This window comes from Octodon degus, unplaced genomic scaffold, assembly GCF_000260255.1.
Source record: "Octodon degus isolate 3935 unplaced genomic scaffold, OctDeg1.0 scaffold00219, whole genome shotgun sequence".
NCBI classification, from domain to species: domain Eukaryota; kingdom Metazoa; phylum Chordata; class Mammalia; order Rodentia; family Octodontidae; genus Octodon; species Octodon degus.
The window spans coordinates 359,079-374,816 of NW_004524795.1; the positions used below are offsets into that span (position 1 = coordinate 359,079).

The following is a 15,738-nucleotide window of genomic DNA, read 5'->3' on the forward strand; positions in this document are numbered from 1 at the left end:
TATATATATATGTCTTTTGAGACAGGGTCTTGCTACGCAGCTCAGGCTGGCCTTGACCTCACTTTGTAGCCCAGGTTGGTCTTGAACTCACAAAAATCCTCCTTCCTTAGCATCCTGAGTGCTAGGATTACAGGTGTATGCCATCACGCCTGGTTAAATTCATAGTTTAAAGTATTCTTCAAAAGCAAATATTCTATTAGTTCCCATAAACCTCTGCAATATCTGAAAGTATAAGCACTTTGGCTTGCGAACCTCAACTGAACTAGTCCTTCCATCATAAGAGTCACAGGGCTGGAGATGTACTTCAGTGACAGAGCACCTGGCTGGCATATGAAAGGCCTTGGGTTTGCTCTCCAGTACTGTGGACTAAGGGAACAATCTAAGAGCCAAAAAGCACTTTGTCAAGTGACATATCCAGTTTCTCTCCCCAAGAAAACATGGTCACTGTATGTACCATAAGGGTAGTATCAGACACTGGTTAATACAGAAAACAAGATACTACATATACTAGATTTTTTTCGGTCAGGCCCTACTCAAATATTCCTCATAATGTCAGTCCTTGAACCAAATGAACCAGTTATCTTCCTCGAGAATGTGGAGACAAGGTCAGAAGCTATTACATCTCAAAATGGAATTAAACAAGAACAAACATACAGAGCGTAAGTTGGTCTGTAGGAGGAAGCAGCTCTATGAAACTAAATGTGACGCTTAAAACTACGCTGCACTTTCAAAGCACTTCCACATCTCTTCAGGAAGACAAATGGTAGGTGTAACTATCACAGCTTCTTTAAAAGGTGCATCAGAGATTAAAAGCAACGATCTGGGTTGCACCTGAACCTAAAGGAACTAACCTAAGAGATCAGTGAGCTAGCTACCACTTCTCCGGGATTTCAGGAACAGAAGTGGCAGGGGATGCAGGCTCTTCTCTCCTTACTTTTGTTCTTACTGGTTATACGGATGAATGGGCTTCATCTTGACACATTCCTACATGCATAGAATGTACTCTGATTTTTACTTCCCACTACCCACCACCACTCTGTCCTCCCCCATACTTTCCCACTCCTTTATTCCTTTCCTCAGATCTAGTTTCTTTCTTCAGATTTTGCTTTGTTTCATTTTGTTTTTTTGAGACATAGTCTCACTATGTAGTTCAGCCTGGCCTTGAACTTGTGGCAATCCTCCTGCCTTGGCCTTCTGAGTGACAGGATCATAGGTGTGTGGCCTCACACCTGGCTCTCATCATTTTTTTAGATTCTATATCTTAGGGAAAATGTGGTATTTGCCTGAGTTCAGCTTATTTTACTCAACATGTATTTTTAATGGCAGTCATGCTGACTGGGCTGAGATGGAATCTCAGTGTAGTTTTGATTTGCATTTCCTTAGTGGCTGAAGATGCTGAACACTTTTTTCATTTACTTATTGGCCATTTCTACTACCTTTGAGAAATATCTATTCAATTCATTTGCCCATTTATTGATTGGGCTATTTGATTTTTATGTTAAATGTTTTTAACTGTTTACGTTATTGAAGACATTAACCCTTTGTTGGAAGAGGAACAGGCAAGATTTTTCTCCCATTCATACACTTTCCTTGTTAGTTGCTGCCCTTCCTATGCAGAAACTTTTCGGTTTGATGTATTCTTATTTGTTGGCTCTTCATACTATTTCCAATGATGCTACAATCCTATTCAGAAAGCTTTTTCCTGTGCCTATATAGCTTCAAGTGGTTCCCCTATGTTTTCTTTTAATACTTTCAAAGCTTCAGGTCTTATATCTAGGTCTCTGATCCATCTTGAATTGGGTTCTCTACAGGGGGAGAGACAGGGACCTGGTTGCAATCTTCAACAAGGAGACATCCAACTTTCCCAGTAGCATTTGTTAAAAAGGCTGTCTTTTCTCCAATAAAGTTAGCTCCTTTGTTCACAATCAGATGGTTATAGTTGCATAGGTTTGTCTCCATGACCTCTGTGCAGTCACTCTGGTGTACATATCTGTATTTGTGCCAGCACCATGCTGTTTGGTTACTAGTGCTTTGTAATATAATTTGCAATTAGGTATTGTGATGGTCCCAGCCTTTCTCTTTCTGCATTCTCTAGCTACTCTTGATCATTTTGTGTTTCCACATGTGTTTCAGGATTTTTTTTTTTAAATCTAGTTCTATGAAAACAAGTCATTGGTATTTGGATGGGGATTGTATTGAATCTGTAGACTGCTCTAGGCAATAGTGCCATTTTACTACTGCTGCCAAATCATGAATGGGAGACTTTCCATCTTCAATGTCTTTTTTCAGTGTTCTAAAACTGTCACTGTAAAGGTTTTTCACTTCATTGGTTAGATGGATCCCTAGGTATTTTATTCTACTTGAAGCCACTGTGAATGCAATTGCTTTTCTGATTTCTTTCTCAGCTAGACCTTAATTAGTGTATGGTAAAGCTATTGATTTTTTTAATGTTGATTTCATATCCTGCTACATTTTTAAATTTATTAACTCTGAGTCTTTTGGTAGAGTCTTTAGAGTCTTATAAGCATAGAATAATATCATCTGCGAACAAGGATAATTTGATTTTTTCCTTTCTTATTTGTATCCTTTTTCTTTTTACTTTTACATAACTGCTCTAAAGTTTCAAAATCTATATTGCTGAAGAGTAAAAATATCCTGATTTTAGAAGAAACGTTTTCTGTTTTCCCACAATCAGAATGATGCTGGCCATTTGGAAGGCTGAGGCAATAAGATAGCTGCAAGTTTGAGGCCAAGCTGGGCTACACAGTCAGTTCATGACCACCCTGAACTATAGAGTGAAAGCCTGTCTGAACAAAACAAAACAAAAACACCCAAAACTATACAAACACAGACTAATGCTGGCTATGGATTTATCAAGTCTCTCTAGAACTATTATCACGAAAGGATGTTGAATTCTGTTGGATTTTTCTACATCAAATTTCAGAATCAGGTCATTTTTATCTTGGATTCTACTTATTTATTGATTTTCCTATGTTGAACCATCCTTGCATCCCTGTAATGAAACCACCTTGACTACAATGCATGATCTTTTTAATGTACTGTCAAATTACTTTACAAGAATTTTATCAAGGATTTTTGCACCTATATTCATCAAGGATATTGATCTGTAGTTTTCTTTTATTGTTGCATCCTTGTCCAGTTTTGGTGATGCTGTCCTCACAGGAATGACTTTGAAGTGGTCCTGGTCGTTCCCTTCCCATTCAATGGAACAATTCAAGAATTGCTGAGTTCTCAGATGAAGATTCTCATTGAGGTTAAGGAATTCAAGAACCTTAAGTTTCTGGTTCCTCAAGAAACTTCAAAATGAGAGTGCTGATGCAAAGGGAGCTGAGGGGAAGAGCTGAGGCAGCCTCTGCAGTTTGCTCAGCCAACATCTTTATGTCTCTTCACACCATTTTCAGAATCTCAACTCCAGTCAACACTCCAGCATCCAGAGAAAAAGAGTCCATTCCCACCCTCAGTTCAAAAAAGGTAGTTAAGTCTGAAAAGAAGCTAGTCACAGCAGCCCGGTGCTCTCACAGCTTCTGGTATGACATGGTTGGTGATACAAACTAATCTATTTCTATTCTAAGTAAAAGTCAATTACACACACATACTCATACATACTCACGCAAAACATAAAAAAATCAAAAGGAAAGCAACTAAAAATATTTAGAGAATTAAGAAAGTAGCCATAATACTAAGAGCAGATACCAGGTATCAAAAATTTTCACACAAATAGCTGAAAAGCACAATGTAATAAGAAAGTGAATTTAAAGCAGCAACTAAAAAGAATAACCAGAAAAAAAATTTAACCAGAAACATATTAAACTTATTTGAAAAAACACTACAGAGAAGAAAAAGGAATTGTTTCCCCCTTTTTGGAATTACATTAGCTCACTATAGAGTTCCTATAAAAGAAGAAGCAAAACGCTAAAACTAAAATGGAAGATAGGATACTAGCCTTATCACATATTAAAAGTGAAAGTCTCAATATCTAAAAGAATGCAGTGCTAGCACAAGTACAGAGAACTACCAATGGAGAACATTATTAAGACCAGAGCTAGTCCACAGGAACATGTAAGATAAAGCGAGCATCCCAAATTTGACAATGAGGGAAGGTGACTTCCTCTATAAAAATGCACGCACAAAAACAGGGTACCAGGCAGTGAGACTGTATTCTTTATGAATTACGTTTTAAGTGGATCAAATATTTAATAGTTATAAAACAAAAGTAAAAAAAAAAGTACAAGTAAAAACACAGGCAATTTTCTTTGTAACCTTTGTTCACTATCACTATCTACAGTAATTACATAAACTTTATTAAACTATTATTAATATGATGAAACTATAGCTATATATCTATATCCATATATCCATAGATATAGATATATAGATATTAATATAGATATATTAATTTGAAATAAGACACAAAAGTTTTATAACTTTCCTTGGGGAAGACTACAGGGAAATGACTCTCACATCAATTGCTGGTACAAGTCTAAACTGCTTCTAGCCCTCTGGAGAACAATTTGCAAATGTTATCAAAAGTGCAAATGCAAGGGGGCTGGGGAGATGGCTCAGTACAGTAAGAGCTTGCCTGGCAAGTGCAAGGGCCTGAGTTCAATCCCTGGTTCTGCCCCCCCCAAAAAAAAAGAAAAGAAAAAAAAAAGTACAAATGCATACACCTTAGACCTGTCCAGTCTACTTTTCAGAGAGATACTTTGATAAATGTTGAGTTTTTCACTGTTATATTTTTTGAAAAAGATAGAATACACATATTTATGAATAGACTAGTTAAATTAATCACACACATGCATACACTGAAACATTCTAAGACCCAAAGTCTTATGTCCTGAATGAGAAAAAAATCTCCAACATATTCGATCAGGTGACAATAGAGGTACAATGGAGTGTATAGTATGCTACCACTTGTGTGAAAGATGAAGGAAAACAAAAAAAAAACTCTATTCATATGCCAAAAATTATTAATAGTAATTACTTCATTGAGTAGGGGAAATATAATGGAAGGTTCTTCACTGAATTCTGTGAATTTTTTTTTTTTTTTTGGTTTCTGAGCCATATGAATATTCCTTCGGCAAAATATTGACTTTCTCTCCTACTGCTGTGCTCAGAGTGAGGCTGGAAGCTGCTGTCACTGTCTGAGGCTCTGAGAGAGGTCAGTCTAAGAGAAAGCCAACGGTCTGAGGAAGGCAAAATAAAGATGCCAAGAAGACTCCTGGATCAAAGGTGGCATCAGTGGGCTGCTAAATTAATCAGCCTTTTCACTTTTCTAACTTGAATCTTATCACATGGGGGTTTCTTTATTTATACCACTTGGCACAGCAGTGCCTGTCTCAAGGGGCTGAGGATACCCTAACTCTAGACTAGTGGACCCCTGTCACAAATGTTGGTTGCAGTGGACAAGATAAAGCCATCTTCCTTACTTACACCATTGCTTAGTCCTCCTTCCACTACTGTAGAAATAACCTGCCCTCCTGGTCCTCAGAAGACATACACTACCTATTTGCACTAATTTCGCTGAATTAATGACTTTTTTGTTTAGTGATTTTTTTTTTTTTTAATGTTTCCCTTACCTGCTAAACCCTTGAGCATGGACATTATAAATGACAAACAAATCTACTCTTTAACCGACCTTGTGTGCCTCTACTAACTTCTGGTTCTAATCTTTGTTGGCTCAACACTATTCCAAAGTCACTTATCTTTTTATTGAGTTACAATAAAATTAGTGAGGAGACATAGCCAGTGCTTCACTTGTCCCATTTCAGTTCCTTCTTGAGCACAGAGAAAGATTATGTCCTAACTTCCCTCAGCTAGGCAGGAACCACGTGACTACTTATGGCCAATGGGTTGAATATAAGAAATGTCCCACCCAAAGCATTGGAAAGGGGTGTGAGTTCTCCACACCTCTCAGCTCCACTGTGGGAAACACAGAGCCCTAGATAGCCTGAATCTAAGCCATGATTTACAGGGAGCTGTTCCACAGAACCACCAGACTGGGTATGAAGCAGGTCTGGTGGTGAGGCAACTATCACCTGCTAAACTCCTGACTTCATATTCCCAGATCTGTTCAGGTATCAGTGCATGGTCTTTCATATCATGGTCAATGTTTACTTCAACAAAAATCTGCTGAGTCAAAAAAAATTTTTTTGCCCAATATATGACTAACTCTGTGTTGGCTGAGCACACCCAAAAATATTCAAAGATGTTCATTCACTGAGTAAATACTCCCTAAGCCTCATATAAGCTTTGGTCCTTATCTTCAGTTACTTATAGTCTCCCTGAAGGGACAAAACTACAGTATACACTTATAATGATAAACTTATAAAAATATTAAATCATGTGGTCTCCCTGACTCAATCTGCTCCACACTTAATCTCTCAAAGTACAATATATTTTTCTGAATTTATTTTACTGATAATGTGATCTTCAAATTTTCTATCACTGTACATTTCCTATCTCACTGGACTATACTCAGCTGAGCTGCAAAAACTAGGTCTACCTTGTTATTTGGGCTTTTTTTCAACAGATCCCCAGTGCCAGGGCATGACAGTGGGTTTCAAAAGACACCTAGTTAATGAAAGCTTCTCTTTTCCACACATTCTTTCTTCCTTCCCTATCTTTCACTAAATTAGCAGGAGATTTTAATGTTCTCGACTATCCTTAATACCTCCTCAGCCTAACTACCTTTGGGCTGATCTAAAGAGAAAAGTCGAACTCCTGATTTCAGCATATCTTTTCATGTCAGAAAAGCTAGGAAGTGACCACATTTCTAGAATATTTATGAACCATTCCTTCTGTCACATGAGCTGGATAATGATATGTTGCATATCTCTGAACAACTTTCCATATCCAGGAGATACGTTTGTTATGGATTAATAATGTTGGCAAGTACAAAGCAGTGACTCTTTAGGAAATCTACTGTCAAGTATAAATTATCCTTTCTACAAACCAAGCGCTAAACCAAAATGAAACAGTTAATGGTTTAAAACCAGCAAGGGGATACTTTAAATGTGAGATGTAAACTTCTCTTTTGCCCATCTGGGCTACTCACACAGTGACATGAAATATATGTTGAGCATCAAGGAAAAAATATATACCCAAATTTAAAAGAATTTGTACTCTAAGAAAAATGTAAACTTTTCATTATCATCTCCTTTTGATTTTTTTTTAACATTCCCATGCTGACTTACACCATCTCAAACTAAGTAACTTCCTCTTCCCTATAATCCTCTAGTAGTTGATGGTGTGAAGATTAAAGCTTAGCCAATTAGCCACCCACTATAGTGCGTTAATCACATAATCTTTGAGACAGCCAGAGCAGTGGAGTATGCAATGATTTTTCTTTCTCTGCAAAGATTTAACTAATTGTAAGACTTAGCAATGCTCTCCAATATAAAGGGCAGTAAGCTTTTAATCAGAAGCTGTGTCACTGCTTTATAAATCAGGGCTTATCTTCTTCTAAAAGACACTGTTGCACAGAGACTTCTTTAACAAGTTTCCAAATGCCCTAAGTTAGTCAACCATTGCTTATTTAGACCAAGGCTTACTGCTTTAGAATAATGACCAGTAATCCGTAAGGTAGAATGAGGATTCCCTCACATGACAATTACACATTCAATTACGTGATTGGCACATTAATGTCTGCTTAATGGAAATACTAATCCAAGCTGATGTTTGACAATACTCTTCTTTCCTTAATAAGACCACAGCTGAGGAAGATGAGAAAAGAGAAAAAAAAGGGATGGGTAGGAGGACTACTGGGAATGAGAAATGGAGAGAAGAAGAATGCCCAAAGCAGACAGGAAGGAAGGAAACTGAGGTAGGGAACTCCAGGAAAGAGCCTCACAGGGCTCCAAGCAAGTCCCAATTTGGCAAACTCATCTTGAGTCACTGCCATAAAATAGGGCTCTGAAATATTGATAAAGCAGGTTAATCTGGGTTCTCTAACAGGGACAATCTGACATTAATGTTAAAATATGCCATAACAGTCATGTCTGTAAACATTTTTAAGCTTTGACATGGCTTTCTGGCTAACGTGTTTCTGTAGTCACAACCTAATGGAAAGATATGTGTTCCCAAAAACCGCATCCCAAGTCAGCAACCCAAATGATCTAAGGTCAAGAACTACAGAAGCAAGCCAGGCATGGTGGTGCACGCCTATAATCCCAGCACTCAGGAGGCTGAAGCAAGATTATAAATTTGAGGCCAGCCTGGGTTACAGTGAGTTCAAGGCCAGCCTGAACTGCATAATGAGACCCTGTATTACAGAAAAACAAAACAAAACAGAAAAGAATCATAGAAGCAAACAAAAATGTTAGAGGAGCCCAGGATTAGGGGTTAACAATGGAGAAGACAGAGAATATACCCTGGAAATATTACCCTGGAAATACCAGGGAAACCAAATGGCGGAGAAAGAAGGAAGCTTTTTCAAAGACATAAACTGAAAGGTCCTAAGAGCTGGAAATTCAACACTTGATAGGCAAAGGACGTGATCAAGCTATGATCCCAAACTGGCTATGTCCACAACCAAATTCAGGTCTTCAGAATTATTAGGGATGAGAAGATGGGGTCGGGAGGGGAGACCTCATGGGTAGGGGCTAGAGGCAGAGGGAGCAAAAATAACTGACATGGGCATGTGAATCAAATCGAAGACCAGCAACTCTGACCTCAGAGCTAAGACAAGCCACTTTGTTTGGCTTTACTATTTTTTATTCAACTCAATATATTCACTGTTTGTTTGTAAGTCCCCAGTGGTTCTAGCTAGCTGGAACATGTGTTTTTCCTATTCTCATAACCCTTTAGCAGAGCTCCCAGTATCCAAGGTTTTCTTACTGACTAGACCCACCCAGGGCTTCTATAAGACCTATAGTTTTAGACATGCTACTGGTAGGATAGGGACAATGTGTCTAAGGTAATCAGAATCTAGTAAGAGTCACAAACAAAGGGAGCAAGGAAATCACCCTCCAAGTCATCTAGCATGTTTTCCCTTCTCCACCTTCAGGGAATTTTATCGCTTCATGGAGACGGATATTTATTTGCCACAGTGGTCCCTTCCTTTTGGCCAGACTCCATGAGGCTCCATGTCATCTGGAGCAACCATTGCTGCCTGTCATGCACATTTGTACCTTCTTCACATTACTCTTCAGGAGTCCTTTCTCCTCCACAATGCTTACACACATTTTGAACAGAGTTCGGGAATCTTACTGTGAACTATTTTAACCTTCTGTTCCTGAACAAAAACAGTGCAACCATATATATGTTGCCTGCAGATGCATCTTGACTGCATATAAATAAGCCTGGCCTATTAGTTACTGAAAACCACAAAACTGTGGATACCTTTGCTCCACAGTTTCTAGTCAGGCTGCCCTCTGTCTCCAAGCAACCCCAACCATTCACCAACAAAGCAACAAGCAACAGCTTTAGGTCCACTATGTGGATCAGCCTTACAGGAAGATTAAGAGGCAGTTCTAGTGGTGGGAACTAAAGATGTCCTGAGAAAGCTTCCACCCAAAACAAATACTTCTGCTGCTAACCTGTCCATTTCCCTCAAATTCTCCTATCAATTAATTTAGCTCAAATCCTAGGGTTGAAAGAACCTTTGGTTAAAGTATTTCCAGAAAACAAGTCATTGCTAGAGATTGGTTCCACAGACAGAATTATCATGATACTGTCTGCCAAGAAGATACAGCAAGATGGGTGCTGAGGAAAGGGGAGCAGGAACTAATGAGGCCTGGGCAGGAAGGAGGGGAAGGCAGAGAACAAGATGCAGCCCATTGTGCAGCACATGGAACATGGGCAGTCATGGAGGCCAGGTCTTCAGGGCACTCGGGGACAGAGGGTCTCAGAGACAACATGGCATGAGCTCCCCTCAGCCTCAAGGAGATACAACCATGCAGTGACAGCATCTTCTATTTGAAAAGGTTTTAAAGTTCACAGAGCCTTCAAATAACAGTCACCTCACCTGAACCTCACAACACTGAAAACAGGCAGAACACATGCCTTGATCCAAGTGATTTTTGAAGCCCATATGACTGAGGAATTGGTAAACAACAAAGCTGAGCCTAGTTCAGTTTGTAGAGTGCCATGTTCACAAGTTTGGATCTGAAATCCAAACTGTAAGACTGATTGGTTTTAGAATCTGCACACTATCCACCCCAGCCTTAGTTTCCCCTCTGCACAATGGGATGCAGTTGGAAGAGCTTGAAAAAAATGCACAGAAAAAGTTGAGTGCAGTGTCTAGGATTCAGAAAACAGATAGCCGGCCTTAGCTATTGGTCTCATCACCAAATGCACCTTGACAAGGCAGCAGTCCTAACCCTGTCACCACTGCCATCAGGCCTTCACCCCATGTTCTGCCAGTACATGGAGTAAACACTTGTGCTTTTGTTTCTTTCTTTCCCATGCTTTTTTTTTTTTTTTTTGGTAAACCTCTTAGTAAATTCTGATTTCAAGTACCACAATTATGAACAGGTAATATAAAGCAGTATTTCTCAAATTATAACATGCTTTCCAATCACCTGATGATCTTGTTAAAGTGCAGGTTCTGATTCAGGAGGCCTGGATTGGGAGCTGAAACTCTGAATGGCTAACAGGCTCCAGATGACGTGGGTGCTGCTCACTGCAGGCTGGCTTGGAACAGCAAGGATATGGAGATTATTGTGAGACAGACGAGTGGGACCAGGCAGGCTACAGAGGACCTGAAAACAGTGAAACTCCTAAGGGCCTCATTCTTAAGCTGGCCCCATTAAATACGAAATAGCAGTCAATGAAGAATGATAAATGCCATGTGAGGCAAGAGAAGAAGCTCCTGTCTTTAATACCAGTACTCTGAAGTTAAGGCTCAGCCTGGGCAATTGGGCAAGAACCTGACTCAAAATAAAAAATTGATAAAAGGACTGAGGCAGTAGCTCAGCGGGAAGGCTCCAGGTTCAATCCCCAGGACTGCAACCAACCAGCAAATAAATGTGGTAATAAAAGACTTCTACCGAATGATTACTACTTATCATAACCTCCTCCAACACAACAAAGTAGAACAACAGGAATGTTTTCTCCCAGTTCTGACCATCTCTCTCCTTGACTCTCACCTTCCCGTGAAACACGCTCCTCCCCTCAACCCACCACTATTAATTTCTTGACTGAAAACCCCTCTTCCTTCAATGTAAAGATCCTTCTTGAAAGACAGCAATGTCTTTTCCACTTGGATTCCTTGCTTACCTGTCCTATCTCACCAACCCAGATCATTGCATTCACCCATTCACTTCCCAAGACTGAATATGGCCAGAGAGCTCACGGGGCATAAGGAGGCACCACAATAAATGGATGCACATGGCTCTGGTCCTCATTTAAAACTCTACCCAGGATGTTGCTAAGACAGGATCATGGCTCCTTCCTCACTGACTCTGGGTTTTATCTAACTTCTTGTATTTTATAATTTTTTCCTGAAAACTCTAGACTACCCACTCCTAACAAGCCTGGGGCCACCAGGAAAGAAACTGCTCCATCCTCTGGCTGTGCTTAGGACAGTGGTTTGCAATTCTGGCTGCTAAGGAGAATCACCTAGGACCTTGACTTGCCCCTGCCCCCATCCCCTACTCCCCATCCAATCAGACTGAACTGTCTGAGGCAGAGTCTGACATGCGTGGCTGGAGTTAAAAAACCCTGCATATTATTCCTAACTACAATTTAAGCAGAAACAAACTGTCTCTCCACAATAAATGCATCATCCTGAGCAGGGAAGAGGGGCAGAACTGGGTTTACCCCTTAAGCTCAGTTCATTGTGTGGAGGAGGTGAAGACAGTTCTAGAAGCAGCGGGGAGGCCAAATCTAAAATGTAATGCTTATAGCTCATTTACCTCAGCCTGCACAACAGAGACCCCTTCTCTGGGGCTTGCCACTGGGTCTAGTGCACAGCAGCTGGCAGCTCCCTAGAATGTCAACCACTGAGAGGACAGTCCCACTGCCACACTCCCCCTCCATAAACCCCGAATTGCAATGTGTCAAGACAGCAGTTTTCAACATGCCAGTCAAAACACGAAACTCACTTTTCCACACAGATAGTGACTTCATGCCAAAATGCAACTAAATAATACAAAACAAGTTCTCTAAACTTCATGTTCTACCTAAGGATACTATGTTCTACCCAAGATGTGATTCAGCTAAATTCACAAGCTTACTAGATCAAAAAAATGAAAACTGGATAGAAAATTATAGCCAAACACTATAAATGAACAGAAGATATTTTTATAAAGACCTTGTTAAGCCATTCAGGAATCAGCTGTAAAAACTTCATTTAAATCTTCACCCACCAAGTGAGCCCTGTGAATGAAAACATCGTACCTGATTAGATCTGGCTCTGCACCCTCATTCTTGAAGGATGCCAGAAGTAGTCTCTCTCGGGTTACGAGATCATCCAGTAGGTTCTGTCTTCGATCTCCTTCCAGTTGTGTTCTGTAGACACCATGTTAAGGTCCAGTGGTGGATGGATTACCTCATCTTACAGTACTAAATTATCATAACAAGCAGGGCACTCCAATGCCTGTTCCGGCATACAGTAAAATACAGAACTCTGGCTAAAACGTCACTTTGGTAACTAAAGTAATTCACAAAGCCACACTACGCCAAGAGTGGCAACTCATTCAGTCTCCTAAGAGAAAGGTTAATAAATTAACTTGAGTCACTCCCATCTGTACTATCTAGACGACATCTACCTGAACTGTTCTTTACCTTTTCCTGCTCTGACCTTCAACTCCACTGATCCCTAAGGGAAATGACCTTGATAGTACCACTGGAAAGGGACATAGAAACACTGACAAAGGTCACTACATAAGTTCTTTTACTGAAAAATATTAAATAACACCTTCCAACCTGTCAACACAGCAATTTAGCTCAGCAACTCCATAGGTTTTGAGTTAAAGGTATCAAAGTCCAGAGGCATATTCTTACACATTAATTATCTCAAAATAGGGTTGGGGATGTGGCTCAGTGGTAGGGCACTTCCTAGCCCATGCAAAGCCCTGAATGTGATCCTCAGGACTGATAAAACAAAAACAAAAAAATGCCTAAGCTGACCCTGCTTTTAAAAGTAGAGGAAGAAGTTCTCAACATCGTCTGCCTTCTTCCATGCTGACACCCGTTAACAGACTTCAACTATGTATCTGTAAAGTGCTACTTTATGCACCAAAGTACTGTAAAAATTGCTCCCACCAGCCAGTGATTTAAAATATATTACAAGACCTTTAAGGAAAGTTACAGAGAAATGACAATATTTTAATGCAGTAGTCTAAAAAGTGTGCTAGACAAGTAGCTCCAGGGGCAGGGTTTCATCCTATGCTGTCCACTGTCCAGTGTCTATGATGTTGAACCCACTCCTTCACCTTTTGGGTTCTGTTTCTTTACATGTAACACCAGTCCATCTCTTACAACCTTTCCAGTACAACTCGTGTGACGTTTAAAAAATCAATCAGAATCTAACCTGAAGAGAATTGCTTGTTGTGGATTCTTGGTGCCCAGCACTAAACCCAGGCCTTGACCATGCTAGACGTGTGCTCTATAGAGAGAGGGAGAAAAACTAAGACACACTTTTGAAAGCACATATCTGACACTGGACAGGAAAGCGAGCCCTGAAATAAGCTACCTCAACTCAAGTTCTCCCAGTTTTTACCTTTTTATCAAAGGATGCTTTGTTTTATGAGCTCTCAAAGGCTGGTGACTCAAAGCAGCTTTGGCCACAAATCCCCACTCCTGGTAACGATAGTAACACATTGCAAGAGCACTGCTTTGGGTTTCCAGTTTCCTTTTTTAAAAAGGTACATAAAATACTGCATCCATGCCCAAAAACTTTTGAGAAATTGGCAAAACCAAACAGTCACATCATCACTACCTGAGTAGGAACACCATAGCCTAGGAAAGGAACAATTTTTGTTGCTATGTTTGTACAAAAGAGCTGGCTAGCTAGTAAAATATAAACAGTCCCAGGAGAGAGGGAATCCTAAGTGACATACAGCCCTTAAAAAATCATAAATCCCCCAAACCAACGTAGCTGAGCAGTGTTAGAGGCTTTAAATATTAAAATAATAAAAGGAAGAACTCTCTCTCTCCATTCCAGAAGGCCACACTGGGTCAAATTACTACCATTATTTTTTCCATTACCTGCTTGACCACAGTCACCAAGTACCCATCTTGGAAACCATGAAGCAACAACTGTAACTAAGAAACACTGACCTCAAATATTCCTCTGCATTAACAAAAGGCCAAATATTAATATTTCAGTCAATGCAATATTCAAAATATCATTTTTTAAGTTAATGGTAAATTACCAGTAAAGCATAAGGCCTTTCTTCTATCTATTAAGAAGTTTCTCAAAAATTTAAAAACACAGAATTATATAGAGCAGCTGGATAGGCGACCCACTCCTATAAACCTAGTACTTAGAAGGCGGAAGCAGGAGGATCACAGTCTGGGCCAGTCTGGGCTACATAGTGAGTTCAAGGCCAGCCTGAAGAGACCATGACAAAAAATCAGGAAAACAAAATTATATTGGGCAAAATGAACACTCCAAATCGTAGAGATTACTATGCCCCCAAACTAGCTAGACTTGTCTCACGTGCTATCCCCAGGCACCTTCTAGTTTTGTTGGGATTTCAGTATCCAACCATTCAAGCCAACATACGCTAGACTAATATTAACAATTAAGCACAGATATAAACAATTAAAAATAAAATTTTAAAAATATTATTAGATGAATATATAGGGTAACTTTTTAATAATCTTGGAGTAGGAAATGCCTTTCAAACAAAATTAAAAATACAGACGGAGGGCCAGGGAGATAGCTCAGTGGCATAAGCACTTGCCTTGCAAGTGCAAGCTCCTGAGTTTGATCCCCAATACAAGAAAAAAAAAAAATAGAGATGGAGCTGGACATGGTAACATATACCTCTTATTCCAGCACTTAGGAGGCTGAGGCAGGAGGAGGATCACCATAAGTTTGAGGTTGCTCTGGGCTACACAAGGAGTTCAAGTCTAACCTGTACTACAGGGCCCTATCTCAGAAAAAAAAAAAAAAATCTAAAAAAGCTGCAAAGTAAAACCATAGGTGACAAAAAGGCAAAGGATATAACAAAATATCAAAAAGTTAAAATTCATACCTCTAACCAAATGAAAGGTCATTTAGTTTCACATTAGTAAAAGAAATGCAAACTAAACCAAGATACCCTTTCACATATGAGGTTGGGACACTGTGACAAGATAGTTGGGAAAGGATCTGAGGAACAGGCACCCTCCTACATTCCTGGTGGGAAAGTAAACAGGCTGCATCAATGGCCAGAGTGCCTTCTAGATGCCAAACATTTTCAAAGGCACATTCATATACTCATATGGGGACTTCCGAGCAAAGAAATTCAGTGCAGCATTACTTACAATGGACAAATACTGGAAACGTCCTAAGTGTCCCTCACCAAGGCACTATTAACAGAATGTTCTGCAGCCTAGAAAGCTGCTCTTGTACTAATGACAGTGGGAATCACTTCTGGGCACTTACAAGTGTTCATATGAATTATCTGATATGAAATAAGCTCCAAAATAGTTTTAATCCCAAAAGTGGAGCAGGGGGAGGTTGACACCGCAATAGCAACAAGGAACTAAGCAGTGACTAGTATGCCATTAAAGAGAGAGAGAGAGAGAGAGAGAGAGAGAGAGAGAGAGAGAGAGAGAGAGAGG

The 15,738-nt window shown here is 39.8% G+C and overlaps 1 protein-coding gene across 2 annotated transcripts in view; it reads right to left on the reverse strand.

The window, feature by feature from the left end:
* Positions 1-15,738, reverse strand: part of Stx8 (syntaxin 8) — a 305,754-nt gene that overhangs the window by 271,063 nt on the left and 18,953 nt on the right. For both annotated transcript variants that reach the window (XM_004645159.3, XM_023705411.1), the window contains exon 4: positions 12,361-12,471. In XM_004645159.3, the coding sequence (XP_004645216.1) occupies positions 12,361-12,471 (111 nt within the window). The remainder of the gene's footprint in view (positions 1-12,360; positions 12,472-15,738) is intronic.